The sequence below is a fragment of the Pteropus vampyrus genome, unplaced genomic scaffold (assembly GCF_000151845.1).
Source record: "Pteropus vampyrus isolate Shadow unplaced genomic scaffold, Pvam_2.0 Scaffold702, whole genome shotgun sequence".
NCBI lineage: Eukaryota > Metazoa > Chordata > Mammalia > Chiroptera > Pteropodidae > Pteropus > Pteropus vampyrus.
The window spans coordinates 1,070,743-1,087,686 of NW_011889483.1; the positions used below are offsets into that span (position 1 = coordinate 1,070,743).

Sequence of the window (16,944 nt, forward strand, 5' to 3'; positions counted from 1 at the left end):
TAAAAAATGCCACATGAATGCCATATGGATTCTCATGTCTCTTTGAAGTACTTTTGGGATTTTTTGGATAAATATCCAGAAGTGGGATTACTGGGTCATCCTCTGACTCTTGTGACAGCATTTGTTTTAAAGTCTATTTTGTCTGATATAAGTATTGCTACCCTAGCTTTTTGTTTCCATTTTCATGAAACAACTTTTTCCATCCCTTTACTTTCAGTCTTTGTCTTTCCATCTGAACTGAGTCTCCCATAGGCAGCATATGTAAGGGTCTTGCTTTATTGTCCACTCAGCCATTGTCTTTTGATTGAAGCATTTAATCCATTTACATTCAAAGTAATTGTAAATAAATATGTAGTTATTATATTTTTATTATTCATATTTTTTTTTCTTTTTTCTGCTTAAAGAATTCCCACAACATTTCCTATAACACTGGCTTGGTGGTGATGTACTCCTTTAGTTTTTTCTTGTCTCTGGGAAGTTCTTCATCTGTCCTTCAATTCTAAATGATAGCTTTGCCAGGTAGAGTAATATTGGTTTTAGGTCTCTGCTTTTCATCAGTTTGAATCTTTCATTCCAATCCCTTCTATCCTACAAAGTTTCTGTTGAGAAATCAGCTGAAAGTCACATGGGAGCTCCCTTGTAGGTAACCGCTTTTCTCTTGCTGCATTTAATATTCTCTGTCTTTAACCTTTGGCACTTAATTATGATGTGTCCTGGTGTTGGCCTCTTTAGGTTCATCTTGTTTGGGGCTTTGCACTTCCTAGGGTTCTATGTCTATTTCCTTTGCCAGGTTATGGAATTTTTCTGTCATTACTTCTTGAAATAGCTTTTCAATTCCTTGCTCTTGCTCTTTGCCTTCTGGTACCCCTATGATACAAATGTTGGTACACTTGATGTTGTCCCAAAGATCTCTTAAATGATCTTTTAAAATTTTTTTTCTTGTTGCTGTTCTGATTGTACGTGTTCTGCTACCTTAACTTCCAAATGACTGATTTGATCCTCTGCTTCATCTAATCTAACTGTCGATTCCTCCTAAGGTATTCTCATTTCATTTATTGTGACTGGTTCTTTTTGATGTTTTCTATCTCCACTTTTATGTTCTAGATCTCTTAAAGCTCTCATTAACTTCATTTACTCTTCCCCTAAGTTCACTGAGCAACCAGTGCTTTGAACTCTATATTGTCTGCATTTCGCTGAGTTCTTTTTCTTAAGCTTAGTACTACTCTTTCATTTGGGACATGTTTGTCTCCCCATTTTGGCTGCCTCCCTGTTTGTTTCTATGTATTAGATAGGGCTATGTGTCACAGTGAGAGAGGAGAGGAGGCATCTGAAAAAATGCAAAGGAAAGGGCCTGCAAAAATGACCAACTGAGCCAGTTAAAACTGCCCTCTTCTCCCCTTCCAGGACTCTCCAGCTAACATGTTTTCCCACAGCTACCTCCCCCACCTCAAGGACTCTACAGCTCACATCTGTTGATTCATGGCTTGCCAACCAACTAATGTCCTTCTTCATCTCTGTAGCTGTGTAGGAATAATAAGACTGTATAAAATTGCTTGTTATGTTACAATCGGGGCTCAGCCTTTGGATAGGTATCCACTGAGCAGGTTCTGGCATTAGTAAGTGTTACTTCCTACTTACAGCCTCAATGTCCCGTCTCTTTGTAAGAGAATTCTATAACAGTGCTGGTAACATCAAGGTTGCAAGACAAACGACCTGTAAGACCAGTGGTCTGGAAACTCCTCCCCTGCAGCCCCCTTGCCCGAAGCTCCCCCTCCCCACTCTGAGTAAGGAGAGATATGTGAAATCTCAGACAAAGGATCACACACCCCTTGCATGGACACTGTAAGGGTATATAAGCTGTAAGAAATCAAACCAAGGGGAGATCATGCTTTGGGTCTGTTGAAAGCCCCATGCTCTCTGCCGGCATTAAATTCTCCTTCCTCTAACAAAGTTGTCTGAGCATCCAATTTCCTCTGTCAGGTGTCACTTCTTGCAACACCAGTCTTAAATAGAGTGGCCTTAGTAGTAGGTGTCCTCTGGGGCCCAGTGGAGCAGTCTCTCTGGTCACCTGAGCCAGGTATGTGTCTAGTATGGATTGTGTCCCCTCCTGCTGAGCTTTGGTTGCTGTGTACACTTCAATGGGAGGCACTAACCCTCAGGCTGATTGTTTGGACTGGCTGATGACTACAGTGGAGGAACTGTTGTGCAAAGACTGACCCTACTGACCAGGATTCGCTTTATCAGGGCTCTGGTGCCAGCCCAGTCTACTCTTTAGATGTGTTGGTCTCGAACATGGCTCCATGTGGTGCTTCAGCTCACACTGAAGCCAAACACTGGGAATGCAGGCCAGAACCTCCTGGGAGGGGGCCCCACCACAGGCCAAGTTCGGCCAGAGGCTGTGCACTGCCCAAGGACATCAAGCAATCTGAAGATGGCCACCACCTACACTGGATTTAGAGGTAGCTAGAGAAGTCCAAGTCATGAACTGAGGCTAGTGTGAGGCTGCCACTAGTGCCAGGCTTGGGGCTGCTCAGCAAGAGGTATGGGGCACACTGAGGTCAGATGTTGCTTATGTTTTGTGAACCTTTGAGAGGTTTTAGGAAAGTCCACAGCATGTGCCAACGCAGGCTGTTTGTATGGAAAAAGCCAGTGGAGGCGACTTGGGTGGGCCTACACATTGGGTAGGGCAGAGCCTCAAGGACTAACCATGTCAGGGTGACCACGGTTAGCCTGGTTGATGGAGACTCAGAGATAGTGGCTACCTGCATCTGCACGCTGTTGGCACTTTTTTCTGAGAGAAAGCCACCCCTCCAGCCCTTGCCCTAAAGCCAAACAACTGCAGTTCCTCCTCGTATGTCCCTAGTGCCTTTCAAGCCACTGCTCCAGTGCTGGAGCTCGAGCAACTCATCAGCAAGTAAGTCTGTGCCCGGGCTCCTTAAGAGGAATGTCTGTGACTCCAGCTGCTCTCCATTTCACTCAGCCACAATCTCTGCTAGTTTTCACAGCCAAAAGTTGTGGGGACTTCTCTTCCCAGCAATGGAACCCTGGGCTAGGGAGCCCGGTTTGGGTCCAGAACCCCTCACTCCTCTGAGGGAATCTCCACAGCTGAGATATCCCTCCTGATTCTCAGTCACCACACACAGGTGTGGCACCAGCCCATTCTGAACCTCCCCTCCTCCTAGCAGTCTCGAGGTAACCTCTTCTGCTTGTCCCCAGTTGTAGGACTTCTGTTCAGCTAGACTTCAGGTGACTCCCAATTATGGCTGTTCAGTAGTTTTGATGTGGTTGAGAAGAGGCAAGCACAGCATTTACTTACTCCGCCATCTTTACCAGTGAAATGACAAATTTGTTTTAATGATAAACAAATTAGTTTTTGTCAGCAGTTAGGAGTGGGAGTTATTGAGAGTGAGTGTGATTATAAGAGAGCCTTGTGCTGATGAAAGCATTCGGGTAACCTGACTGTGGTGGTGGATACACAAACCTACACCTGATAAAACTGTATAGAAATAAATTAAATACATACACCTGAAGAAATTTGCATAAAATCATGAATTGTATTCATATCAATATGCTGGTGGTCATATTGTACTATACTTTTGCAAAATGTTACTATTGGGGCAAACTGGGTAAAGAATACATGAGATCTCTCTGTATTATTCCTTGCAACTGTATGTAATTCTATAATTACCTCAGTTTTAAAAAGTAATTGCTTCTCAGGGACAGGACTTAGTGCAAAAAGAGGTAGGGTAATGGATTGCTGGTTTTCATGAGAAACTTGTTCATATTATTTTATCTTATCTATGAGCACGTATTATTTTTATTTAAAAAATGCTTTACTCTTAAGTGAGGTATATATGTGAAATACTTTACACATAGAAAGTCTATGATAAACGTTAGCTCTCTTTCCTTTAGATTTTAAGAAAAGGGCAATCTCTAGACTAAGATGTCAATACTAAGTTGTCTAATGTTGAGAGGTAGAGCCACTGGTAAGTCATCTAATGGGATTACCAAGAGCTAAAACTGAAACAGTAAGGTACTCCTATCAAGTTAACTATGACAGAATCTCTCACAATCACTAAACAACTTTAAAATTAAGCCCTCTTCCTATTTTTTCGACAAGCCGAAAGAAATAATTCTAGGGAAATACAGAGGCAAAGTAGTAGAGGATGTACCACAGCTTCTTCCTCATAAAAATCTTTCATTATCACAGTGTTTTATTATTAACTGCTTTCATTATCATTAACACTGAGTGCTTAGATGCTCGGCACATCATTTTATACATTCTCTTCTATTGTTTAATCCTTATACCAAGCCTGCAAGATAGGTCTTATTCCTATTTTATAGAAAAAGGAACTGCACCTTAGAAACCTTAGGTATATTGCCCTAATCAGAGAGCATGTAACATGTCAAGATTTCCACCCCTCCCCCCGCCATGTATGGCTAATTCCAGAAATAAAGATTCCAACCACTGATTCTGCATTATCTCACTTTAACAAAAATGCCTAATAACTATCATGTGGACCTTCCACACAAAAGTACCACCAGTTGAGTGTTTTACTGGACTCTGAGTATAGGCTCTGAGTATCCAGGAATTCACTGGGACTTTTAAGTCTCAACTCTGCTTACTTAGTCAAAGTCACTGGCCCCCCTCTCATCGTGACGTCTCTTCTGCCATCCTGCACTCTATGGCCAACTCTTTTATTGTTACCTTTCAAGCATTAAGACCCATATCCTTCTATCAACTCACTTTACCAATTACCAACCCACAGGGCTACCATAAAAAGATCCCAAAATGAGAACAGCCCCCTTCATATTTTATTACATGTCCTTGGTCAATGCTGGTAAACACTCTTATTTATTTCCTAGCCCTATTCTCTCTCTTTCTCTCTTTCTCTTTCTCTTTCTCTCTCTGTCTCTCTCTCTCTCTCTCTCTCACACACACACACACACACACACCTGAGTTCCATATCCACACTTCCCTTTACCTTTCCATGTCACCGTCATAGCTCAAGTCTTCATATCTTCTCCGAGGTTAAAAATCAGCCATTATAAACATCAGCCAACCTCACATCTACTGAGCTCTCCTTCTTCCCTAGTCTCGGAGAAAAAAAAAAACAAAACTGTTTCTATTCTCTAAAACCAAATGCTTTTTGTAATTCAATCATTGTAGGATAGTAAAAAGGTCCTTCCTTACATTCTCTACTGACTTCTTCCCTCCAGCTTCAAAGAAGCAAAATGTTTTCCTTTCTTGAAAAAGAAAACTTTTCATTTAAAATGTAGCCTGTGTACTCTTCAATTCAAATTGACATACAGCAGTCCTCCATTATCTATGGGGAAAACATTCTAAGACCCCCAGTAGATGCCTAAAACTATGTTTTTTTTCCTACACTTATCTTTTCACTTAAAGGAAGCATGTGATGGCCTCTCTTTGGCATATCCAAATTGCCAACATCACGACTCTTGCACTTTGAAGCCATTATTAAGTTACCTGAACACAAGCAGTGAAATACCTTGACAGTCGAAATGCTAACATAGAAGGATACTAAGTGACCAATGGGTGGGTAGCATATACAGCATGGATATGCCAGACAAAAGAATGATTCATGTCCTGGGCAATGCAGAGCAGGATAGCACAGATTTCATCATATTACTCAAAACTGGTGCCTGATTTAAAACTTGTAAACTTTTATTTCTGGAATTTTCCATTTAACATTTTCAGACTGCAGTTGACCATAGGTCACTGAAATTGCGAAAAGCGAAATCATGGAAAGGGGGGGCTACTGTTCACACTGTATTTAATTAATATCTACCATGTACTCAACATTATGGAAGAAGTATCAGAAATAAAATAAGTTTTTGTGATAAGAACCCAAAGGATTAGAGAAGGAAAAGTGTCCTTAGGAAAATATAATTTTCCTTTATTTCTCTCTTATGACCTTGCCAAAATACAGTCTTTATTTCGGTGGGAAAAGTGCACAGAGACAGGGAATAGCTATAATTAAGTCTGAGGAGGCTAAAGAAACCTTGAGAATGAAAGGAGGATCCAGATAACTCAAAATTAAGTTAACTGGTAGAGAAAGGGAGTATATGTGATCAGTCTTGGCTATTTAACAAGGAAAGGGAGAACACAAAGCAAAAAGAGAAAAAAGAATCATAGCACTTGAAGGGACAATAAGGGAGCTAAGGCAGGAGGGAATGAACTAAAATACTCCCAGCCTTTGAGAAATTTACAACCCTAATCTCTCCTTTGGGCTTAAATTTCACATATCTGTATATCTTAACATCAAGTAAGAAGCAACCAACTCTCCTCAACCTTCCCTTTCTTCACAGGTTCAACTTTTGAGTCACCATTGATTTTCTCCTCTTCATCTTTCAATTTAAGGTGCTTAAATCTCATCTTCCTTTTATAAACTACCAAGTCAGTCCTTTCTCAATACTATTCCCAATTCTACCACTTTAGTCCATAACCATACCAACTTTCCTTTTAAGAGTCCAGAAAAAAAAAAGTCCAGAAAGATCGATGCAGCTTGTCCAAAATTGCAAAATTAGTTGAAAATCTAAGGCTGGTACCCATCCATGTCTTCTGAGCAAGGTATTTCCCCATGTTTCTTCATACCTAGAATACCTGCAAAGCTTCTGAACTACTTCCCCTTTCACTAATTCGTCAGATATTTATTATGTTATCTAATATGTACAAAGGATTATGGGAGACAATGGTGTGAAGATGGAGTCCCTAATCTTACAATGTCTACATTATAAGGGAATAAAAGCAGAGATACAAGTAAACCTAATACAAGACATGAAGTTATAAGAATACAAAGTCCCAAAGGAATAGAGAATAAAGTTAATTTCCAACTGGGATGATTAGAAAGAAGGTGGGAATCTGAGGTAGACCTTGACAGATGATTAAGGTTTCAATAAGTAGAAATGAAAGAAATGGCATTACTCCAAACCAAGAACATGAGCAAATACCAAGAGGCAAGAAAGTACCGTGAAAACAGCAGTTTATATAGAGGATAAATAACGAACGAAGTTGTAAAGTTAAGGAACAAGGCATGGCCACATTATGGAAGATGTGAATAACAGGCTATGAGAACCTAAACAAAAGCAAGGTCTGGGGCTGACTACCTGGGTACAAATCCTGGTTTCTTCACTTAATTGCTATGTGACTTTGGACAAATTACTTAACCTCTCTGCTGTACCTCAGTTTCCTTATCCATGAGATGTGATTAGTAATACCTATCTCATAGAATTGGTGAAAGAATTAAATAAATACATACAAAGCACTTAGCACAGGGTAAGTCCAATGTAAATTATTATGTAGTCAATAAGAAGTGATATGATGCGTAAGCAGAGGAATAATATAATTAAAATGGCACCTAAGGGAAAGTTATCTCAGAGGAGGGAATGGGAGCATGCTACCTAGTTCCACACAAATATCCCAAGCATGAAGTACTTTGGACCTGATGTAGGGTGACAGAAATGAAAAAAAGAAAATTCCTGGGTCAAAACTATTGGGGTAACCAGCCTCCAAGATAGCTCCCTATGATCCCCACCTCTTGGCATTCACACCTCTTATATGCCCTCTTACTATACGGGGTTGATCTATGTGATAGATAGATTAAGACAGAAAAGATGTTGTCACTTCTGAGATTGTTATAAAAGACACCGGGGCCTCTTTCTTTGTTGAACGCTCTCTCCTGCTCTTAGGAAAGCCAGTTGGCCACGTTGTAAACTGCCCTATGAAAGTGGCAAGGAATTGACACCTGCCAAGCACATAGGTAAGCCTGGAAGTGAATCCTCCAGTCTCAATGACCCTTAATTTGACTGAAATTCAGAGTTATGTGGGAGACACTGAATTAGAACTACCCAGCTGAGCCATTCCCTGATTCTTGACCCTTAGAAATTATGAGAAAATAACATTTGTTTTTAGCTGCTACAGTTTTGAGACAATCTGTTACAGTTTTGAGACAATCTGTTACACAATAGATAACTAATACAATTACTGTAAAGAAAAATTGATAAGGTCTGGAAAATTGATGGATGAAGAGGGCAGAAGTGAGGATCAAATCAAAAACACTAAGATTTCTAAGCCAGGATCTAGAGTAAGTACCTGGCATTAAGTTTTTGATTGCCAAAACATCCATTTCAGAAGACATCCATCTTGAATAAACAGTTGGCCAGCTATATGACACAGCTATTAGCAAAACAAAGAGATAAGGAATTAGGCCCATGAAGGCCCCTCTTTCAGAAAGCCCTGGATAACTAACCATTTGAGTGACCCCAATTATCCCTTCTGGTGCTCTAATTCCCACTCTTAATGCTTCAAATTAGCCAATAAGAGAGAACCCAGGAAACCCTAGGCACCCCACCCTCTGACACTAATAAAGGCAGACCCCAGGTTTGACTGCCCTTCCCCACCACCTACCTACCTACTCCTCCCTCTTTTCCTCTTTCTCTCTTTCTCTCCCCCCACCCATTTCTCTCTCTCTCCCCGCACCCATTTCTCTCTCTCTCTCACCCTCACTTCACCTTGCTGTGTGGCCCTTGAGTATGCAATGTACCCTCCAGGACCAGTGAGTAATAAATCTTGTTCCTCAAAGTTCCCTGATGATTTTTGATAAAGTGCATCCTGCAATCATGAGAACCACAGGTCTGGCCCAGCCACATTGGTTCCGGTGGAAGGAAATGTCTGTAGGGGCTTGCTACAAGTAATATGGGCCTAGACAAGTGCCTTTGGCATTTCTAGCCAACAGTATCACTATCGATAGGCTGAGACCAATAGGAGGAACTGTTAGGGCCTAGTGGACTAAAGGTGAGAGAATGATGACTTCATGATAAGCTGACTTTGAACGCATGGGAAAGGTCAAATACAGATCTGAAAGTCATCTATGTAGCAATGACAGCTAACATCAATGTATGAGATTGCCCAGAACAAACTTGTAAAATGAGAAAAAGCACAAGGTCAAAAATTAGAATATGGCAAGAAGGCAGTAAAGAAGTAAATGAGCAGTTGCAAGACAGGAAGAGAATCAGTATAGTAACATTCATGGATGCCCCCCAAACAAACGAACAAACAAACAAATAAATGCAGGTGGTAAATATGTCAAACGCTACAGTGAACAAGTAAAAAACATATTGGATTTAGCAATTTCATACATTTCCTTGGCCTTTTTCCACATTTTAATATTTCTGAAATCAGGGTGTGACTTACAATCAATAGGTATGTTCAACATAGGTTCCTTTGCTCTGTAAAATCAGATACGAAATTGACTGTGTGTCTGACAATCAATGATAACCCAGAAGCAAGGAAACATGGTAGGATAAGGAAACTGAATCGGCATATGTGGAACATTTTTTCAGTTAGTTTTTTAGTAAAAAGAAGACACATCAAGAAAGTAGGCACCGTTTAATTTTGTTTTGTTATGCTGAGACGGGCATAATTGTAAATAAGAAATATAAATTGCTTTACAAAGGTAAAGGTCACATGCCAGGACAAAAATAAATTCAAGAACAAAAAAGCGCGCAAATACAATATTTTAAATAGCACTCATGCAATATTTCTTACACACACCCCGTGCCCACTGTGGCAGACGCTGGTATCACAGACTGGCAGCATTTAGCTTCAGACTTCTCGTCCAATGAAACAGGAAGAGTGAGTCAGAAGTTTAAGGTAGAAAGGAAAAGTGTGGTGACATATCTGGGGGGGAAAACGGCAACAACAGAGCCATTCCAATATCTACTGCCGTGTTATAACACTTGGTGTGTCTCAGAGAGACAAAAAAAAACTGCCCAACATCAGCGAGAGCAAATATATCTCACACGCTTGTTCCAGATGTATCTCCAGTCGCTCACTCCCGTCACCCCTAAGGCTGCGAACCCGAGCCTTTCCCAAGGAGGTAGCTCTTCCCTCCACACCTCGAGAGAGCCCCTCTCCCTGACCCCCACGTCCGACCCGGTAGGCGCGACTCCAGACGGCCAGTGGAGGGCTCAAACCGCACACTTAGGCAGGAGACCGACCTCCGAGCAGCACTCTGCGACGCCAGCTCGGTCCACATTCACCAACAAAACCCGCCGCGGCCTCGCCAGGGATCCCGCTAGCATAGCGCCCACCGCTTGACCGTGCCAGCCCAGGGCCAGGAGGATGAGGTGTAATAAAACCGAGCCAGACCTGCGGCCCCGCGGAGCCCTCGGGCTTCCAGACCATAGCGTACCTTCCGGCCGCGAGTGTTACCGCCACGGGGCATTTCCAAAAACACCACTCGCAGGCGCGTGGCCTGCCCAGGCATGCACCGCCTCCTCAAGGTACCAGAATTCTGCGCGCAGCCAACCGCCTCAGCACGGCAGTGCCCGCTGCAATTGGCGGGCGCTCGGGCGTGGCTTCTTTTGACGCACCGCCCTCTCAGCGCTGCGCGTCCCAGCGCGTTCTGCGATTGGAGGGTGTTCGGACGTGGGGCGGGGCTTCTCTTCCACAATTCACTTTTCTGGGCACAAAGGAATGACTGCGTGTGGTGTAACCTTGTGCAGTAAGTTGTTCACCAGTTTTGAGTCAGAAAGGGTCTTCTGGTGCTCATCCAACTTTCTTGCTGGGGCTCAGGATCCTGTAGAGCGTTCTCAGCAGCACACACTGTTGGAACTTGCTCCTGGTGGGAGAATTGGTGGTCTGGTGTCTCATAGGGAGGTCGGGGTGTGTAAGCTTCCAAGTGTTGTTTTTCAAATAAAGCTCATATGTGGTCTGTTTTGTCAGTCATTGGTTGACATTAAATAAAAATAAAATGAAAATCTGAAGTGGGTTATGAATTCAGTAATCAGTATTTAAGGAATATGTTAAAAATGTTAACATCCACTGCTGAAAGTCTTTAAGAAAGGTTTATTGAGACAAAATTGCTAGCCAAAAAGAAAACCAGTCTTGGAGCATGAAGTCCAAACCACCAGCAGTATCTAGTGTTGAGGTAAGAAATGTCCAGACGTGTAGAGAAGTTTTGTGAATTTGAGCCAAACTGAAGACAATTGCCAAAAGCCCAATGGATTGAGAAAATGTTCCAGAGAATAGCAGTTTGAAGCTTATTTTATACATTTATTTTTTTAATTTTTAATTAAGTTTATTGGGAGTAACATTGGTTAATACTATTATATAATTTTCAGGTGTACATTATCATTTGACATCTGTATATTCTATTGTGTATTTACCACCCAAAGTCCAGTTTCCTTCAGCTACCATATATTTCATCCCCTTTACCCACTTCACCATCCCCCTAAACCCTATATTTGACGCCCTTTACCCCGTCTATATCCCCCGTCCTCCCCTACCCCACTAGTAACCACTAGTCTATAGTCCTCTGCTAACCGCTAGCCTATAGTCCATGTCCATGAATCTCTGTTTGTCCTGCTCATTTGTTGCTTTTAGGTTTATATCCCACATATAAGTGATATCATATGATTTTCAACTTTACAAAGAACTCATACAACTCAATAACAATAAAAAAAACAAATAATCCAATCAAAAAGTGGGCAGAGGACCTGAACAGACACTTCTCCCAAGAGGACATACAAATGGCCAACAGATGGATGAAAAGATGCTCAACATCGCTAACTATCAGGGAAATGCAAATCAAAACCACAAAGAGATACCATCTCTCATCTGTTAGAATAGCTATAATCAACAGGACAAGTAATAACAAATGTTGGAGAGGATGCGGAGAAAAAGGAACCCTCATACACTGCTGGTGGGACTGCAAATTGATACGGCCACTGTGTAAAACAGTATGGAGGTTCCTCAAAAAACTAAGAATTGATCTATCATATAATCCAGCAATCCCTCTACTGGGTATTTACCCCAAAGACTTGAAAACCCATACCTGAAAAGGTATTTGCACAGCGATGTTCATAGCAGCATTATTCACAATGGCCAGGACATGGAAGCAACTGAAGTGTCCTACGATAGATGACTGGCTAAAGAAGCTGTGGTACATATATACAATGGAATATTACTCAACCATAAGAAGAAATGAAATACTGCCATATGTGACAACATGGACAGACCTGGAGATAATCATGCTAAGCGAAATATTTTATATATTTAGAATCAAAGGAAGAGAGTAAAGAGGGTTACATGAAATTCATTGGTTGTAGATTATGGGGGAAGGGGAAAATCTCAGATTGAGTAAAAAGTAAAATGGAAAAAAAAGTAAAATTGAGAGAGACATGTACTTCTTTTACATTGGTATGTACAGGATAGTTAATAATTAACATTTACAGCACAAAGATGGTATTTGAGGAACAAGATAATATTGAGAGGTTCTGTGATCTAGTGCTCTGGTGTAGTGGGTGTGCCCTGAGGGGGTCTGGAAAATGAGATATCTCTGACATTTCAAAGATATATTATCTTAAATGCGAAACAGTAGACAGGCTCACTTAAGGTAAAGATTCCTTTGTCAAGGAAGCTACAGATCTAGCTGGGATATGACTATCCATCATGACCTGCTTTTAATTAGGTTTTTCTGTTTTTGTTAGAACCATCCTATGGGGTTACTTTCAGTCTCTGAGATCTCCCCTGACCCAAGATTGTCAAGTTTAGTATGTGACCCTTTTTCGTCCACACTTGGTAGTAAAGACATGTCCATTGTCTAGGAGTTTACAAGCATTTTTTAAAAACATTCAAAGGAAGTTGGGGAAGAAAGATGCAGTCTGTCCGAAATTTACACAAGCTATAGGCAAAAGGGTTGGAGAAAGTGAAGTTGGCCAGCTTTGATAGACATAGAGTCCACAAAAATGTCTGCTCCTGTGGATTGGCTGTAAATACAGCCAAAAAAAATTGTCAGGAAATCCCACATGTAAACAAGAAGTAGAGGTTCCTGGAGTTTGATGGTGCCTGGATAAAATAATCTACAGGACTAGCCACCAGGAAATGAATCTGAAGTTCCAACGAACATAAAATATGAGCAGCCTTCCATTAGTTGGCCCCAAACCATTAACAGATTAACAATTCTGTCTCTTTCTTTCACTCTCCTGGCCACTGCAATTTAATTTAGAACATCTCAGGATTTTCTCCTAGTCAAATGGTTGTAGTTGTTAATAACCAGAAAAAGGAGCATTATTTCCCCTTCTATTGTTTTTCAGGGTGGTAGGTATCCAGAGCAGAAATTCTCAAATTTTGGAGACATCAAAATTAACAAGAGGATTTGTTATATTGATGCAGGACAAGGCAAATTTCCCCTACTTGGTAGAGGAAGACCAAGCCCTGCACCAAGAGAAGAGAGTCCTTTGGCAGAGAGTGAAGAAAGAATTCAACACACATGCCAAAGTTAGAGTCAAAAGGAAAGTTTATTAGAAAAGGGGTAACACTCCACAGAATGTGATCTCCTCTCAGAGGCAGAGAGTGAGAGGAACCAAAAGAGACTTGGAAAGATAGTGAATGGTGGTGGAGGGCGGTGTTCAGGGATTTCAGTTTATATATCATTCTTTAGTTCCTGTGAGTTATTGTTTAAAAGACTTTGTTAACCCATTTTCTTTGATATGGACTTACAGTGAGGAAGGGGAAGGCTATATAGCATGAAAAGGTAAGAAAGGCCTGATGGCAGTTCCTAGCCTTTAATCCATAGGTTCCTCATGGTTTTAGCCATAGGGAATGATTCTTGGCTCCTGTTTCTTGGGTGTGGGGAATAGGTTCTTAGCAATCCCAGTAGAAATCTTCCTTTGTTCTGAAGGTGTCCTCCTGGCCTGGCTGCAAGGCTGATCAGCACATTGCAATCTCTGAATGCGGCTTGATTAACATTTTTAATTCTCTTGCTTCCTCCTTACATTAATATAACTGGATTCTGTCAGTCAGGGACAGGGCCAGAGAACTTGTATTTCTGACAAGTTCCCAGATGATGTTATTACAGCTGTTCCGGTAACTCACTTTGAGAACCAGGGCTAGCCACCATTCATTCCTTAGATCACACAAGTGAGTATACTTAAATGTTTCAGTATTTTGAGTAGATTTAAAACAAAATACCGCTGTGAGCCCAGGAGAGGGAATACTGGGCCTGCCTGGCAGCCTAATGGCCTCACCATGGGAACAGAAGGGTAGAGGCCACAGGAGAGCCCCACCTAGGAAAGTGGGAGAGGCTCCCTGCACCTCCTGCTCGCCCTCCAGCCCCTGTCTCTGTTTTAGCCCTGCAGCCACTGCCCGGGGCTACCCGCCCAATCCCCACCCCTCACCTCGCTCCCTCCCACTCCCACTCCCACTCCTACACTTTACCCCCTCACCTCCCCCTCAGCAGCCTGGATGGGCAGGGGAGGCAGGGAGGACTATGTGCAGGGCCTGAGCCATAGGAGGTGGTGGGAGGGCCCTGCAGCAGCTTCAGGGCTGGGGCAGCGAGATCTTGCAGCTGAACGTGGCAAGGACCAGATTCAGTACCTCAAGGCAGACTCAGGTAGATCAAGATACTTTGGTTTCCAGTTTTGCTGAGATGGAGGAATTTCAGTCCTTCCAAATGTAACTGACGCATTATTTATTGATAGACATCCAGCAGGATTTGCACCCATTTTAAATTTTCTTCAGACAAAAGAACTAGACTTAAGGGGGGTGAGTATTAATGTTCTCAAGCAAGAAGCAGAATTTTATAGAATCACTCCTTTAGTAAGAAAACTTCTCTTGCATGAAGAATTGGAGCGCTCATCATGTGGCAGTGTCCTTTTTCATGGTTACTTGCCTCCACCAGATATTTCTAGCTGTAAAATAAACAATACGACTAGAATCTGCTGCTGATTCTAGGAATGGACTAAATTCTAGTCCAGAAGGAGAAGCTCAGGGAAATGATACCCAGCCTATTCTCTCTGGAAATGGAGAAGAGACTAATAGGCTAGGATTCCTTGTGGATCCACTAAAGGTGTTATAGTAGCTGGCCAGCTGACCATTACAACTGGATTGTAGCCATGTGTTATAGAATCAAAGAATCTTCAGGATGACAACAAGTGTTTACAAGCCCATATTTGCACTGGACTATTGAACAAGTAGCCTTAAATGGAAAAGTAGTTTGAGGTCCACATGGAAACAAAGACAAAATGGTTTATGTTGCCTTAGTAGTACTTTTATGGAGTGTTCAAGATGGAAGTGAAAGTGAAATTGAAGTTTTCAGCCTTGGTGTTCCTGTAGATGCTCTCTTTGCTGATAACCAGTTTGTGGCCACAAGTCATACAGGGAAAGTGGGGGTGTGGAATGCTGTCACTCAGCATTGACAGGTTCAAGATGTTCCTACAACTAGTTATGACACTAGTGGGTCATTTCTTCTACTCAGATATAACAACAGATTGATATATTACATAGCAATACAGACGTTCCCTTTAGGAATGAAGGATAATGAACTTCTTATAACTGAACTTTATCATGATCCTTTAAATGATGCTATTATTGCTCTGAGTGTTTATCTCACACCAAAACAAATGTCAATAGTCACTGGATTGAGATTGCCCATGGTATAAGCTCTGGAGCAGTACAAGTTTGTATAGCACCAAAAGATGGTTGAGTCAGGCCTTCAGGTTTTCAGACCTTCACAGTTTTCCAAAGTCCTGTTACAAAAATCATGCTATCAGAGAAGCATCTTGTATCTGTGCAGATAACAATCATGTCCTGACATGGATGGTGACATGAGTCAGAGGCATGAGCTCTACTCAGCCAGGTTCTATCCTTTAGCATCATTCAAGATACTATCTCTGAAGGAGACAGAGAGTCACAGAAGCTATTCCTATGAAAACAACATAGGACCTTTGGGAGAGTGAGATTATCAACAAGTGTTTATCCAAAAAGTTATTTCTATCACTAACAAACTATGTGTGAGATTTTTATCTATTGGAAAAAGAATATGTGAAATCTGAGCTGCTGACCATACTATAATATCCTCATCTACAGCGAGAGAATGTTAGGGGTTCAGTAAGATGGGCTCAAGGCCAAGGCACTACTTATTCACAGGCCATACAAACAGCAACATTCAAATATGTGATCAGACCACTGCCATGGATATGGTTAACAAAAATGAAGATAAAAATGTGCTGATCCAACTGAAGAAGAGCTACTGAAAGTACTGGATGAGTGTGATCTGAACACATCTTGTTGTTTTACTCCTAACCTCAGTCCAACAACTTTTCTGGTTCGGCATAGCCATCTTCATGATAAAATTCTAGCCTTCTGCTCCAGTGCCATGAAACCATCCACAAAGCAGCTACTTATGGTTACTTGAGGCCTTATAGAGGGAGACCTTTCTTAGGAAGAGCAAGGAAGCTTTCACAGTTATAGAGAATTCCAGGCTATTAATTTGAACAGAAATGTGGAAAGAGCTGTACTTGAAAATGGAAACGTGGGTCCAATACAAGCTGCAGTAAAGTGGGCAACAGGGGAGTGTAATGTGTCTGAGAGAAAAAATCCTGAAACAGAAATAAAAAGTGCAAGAGAATCAGTAGTGGATTAGAAGTGCATTAAATAGCTGAAGCTTTTCTAGAATCTAAGAAAAGGTCATTAGAAGATGAAAATGAAAATAAAGTAGAATTAAGGAAGAAAGAATTTGAAGGAGGATGATTCTTTTGAAGAAAGAAAGTTTCCTTTCTGGCGTCATCTCCACATACTTCTGATGGAGGAACTGATTCACCCAATACTGCATCTCCATCTCCTACAAAGGCTACTCCATCCCCTTGACATAAAAAAAAGTGATTCTTCAGGTCAAGAGTATAACTTGTGAAAACTTACCAAAATTAATAGTTGTTTTGTTAATTTAGATGAAAATTAAACTTTACTGTATTTCAGTACATTAGCTTTTATACCAAAACCGTACAAATTAAAATTGATCTTCCTTTATCATCTCTTTAACAGAATTACCTGGAGTAAAACATTACAATTTAAAAACTTGACTTCATTTAATATCTTTTTAACAGAACTACCTAGAGTAAGGAGGTGGCATGGGTGGGGCT

At 41.3% G+C, this 16,944-nt stretch overlaps 1 protein-coding gene and 1 pseudogene across 1 annotated transcript in view; one reads left to right on the top strand and one right to left on the bottom strand.

Annotated features, from left to right (window-relative positions):
• SPIDR (scaffolding protein involved in DNA repair) overlaps nucleotides 1–10,196 on the bottom strand; it is a 435,467-nt gene extending 425,271 nt beyond the window's left edge. The window contains 1 exon segment of the mRNA XM_023526085.1: nucleotides 10,021–10,196. Coding sequence (XP_023381853.1) covers nucleotides 10,021–10,104 — 84 coding nt within the window. The 5' untranslated portion in view covers nucleotides 10,105–10,196.
• Nucleotides 10,197–10,916: 720 nt separating this feature from the next.
• Nucleotides 10,917–16,715, top strand: LOC105309251 (annotated as a pseudogene).
• The last annotated feature ends 229 nt before the right edge of the window (nucleotides 16,716–16,944 follow it).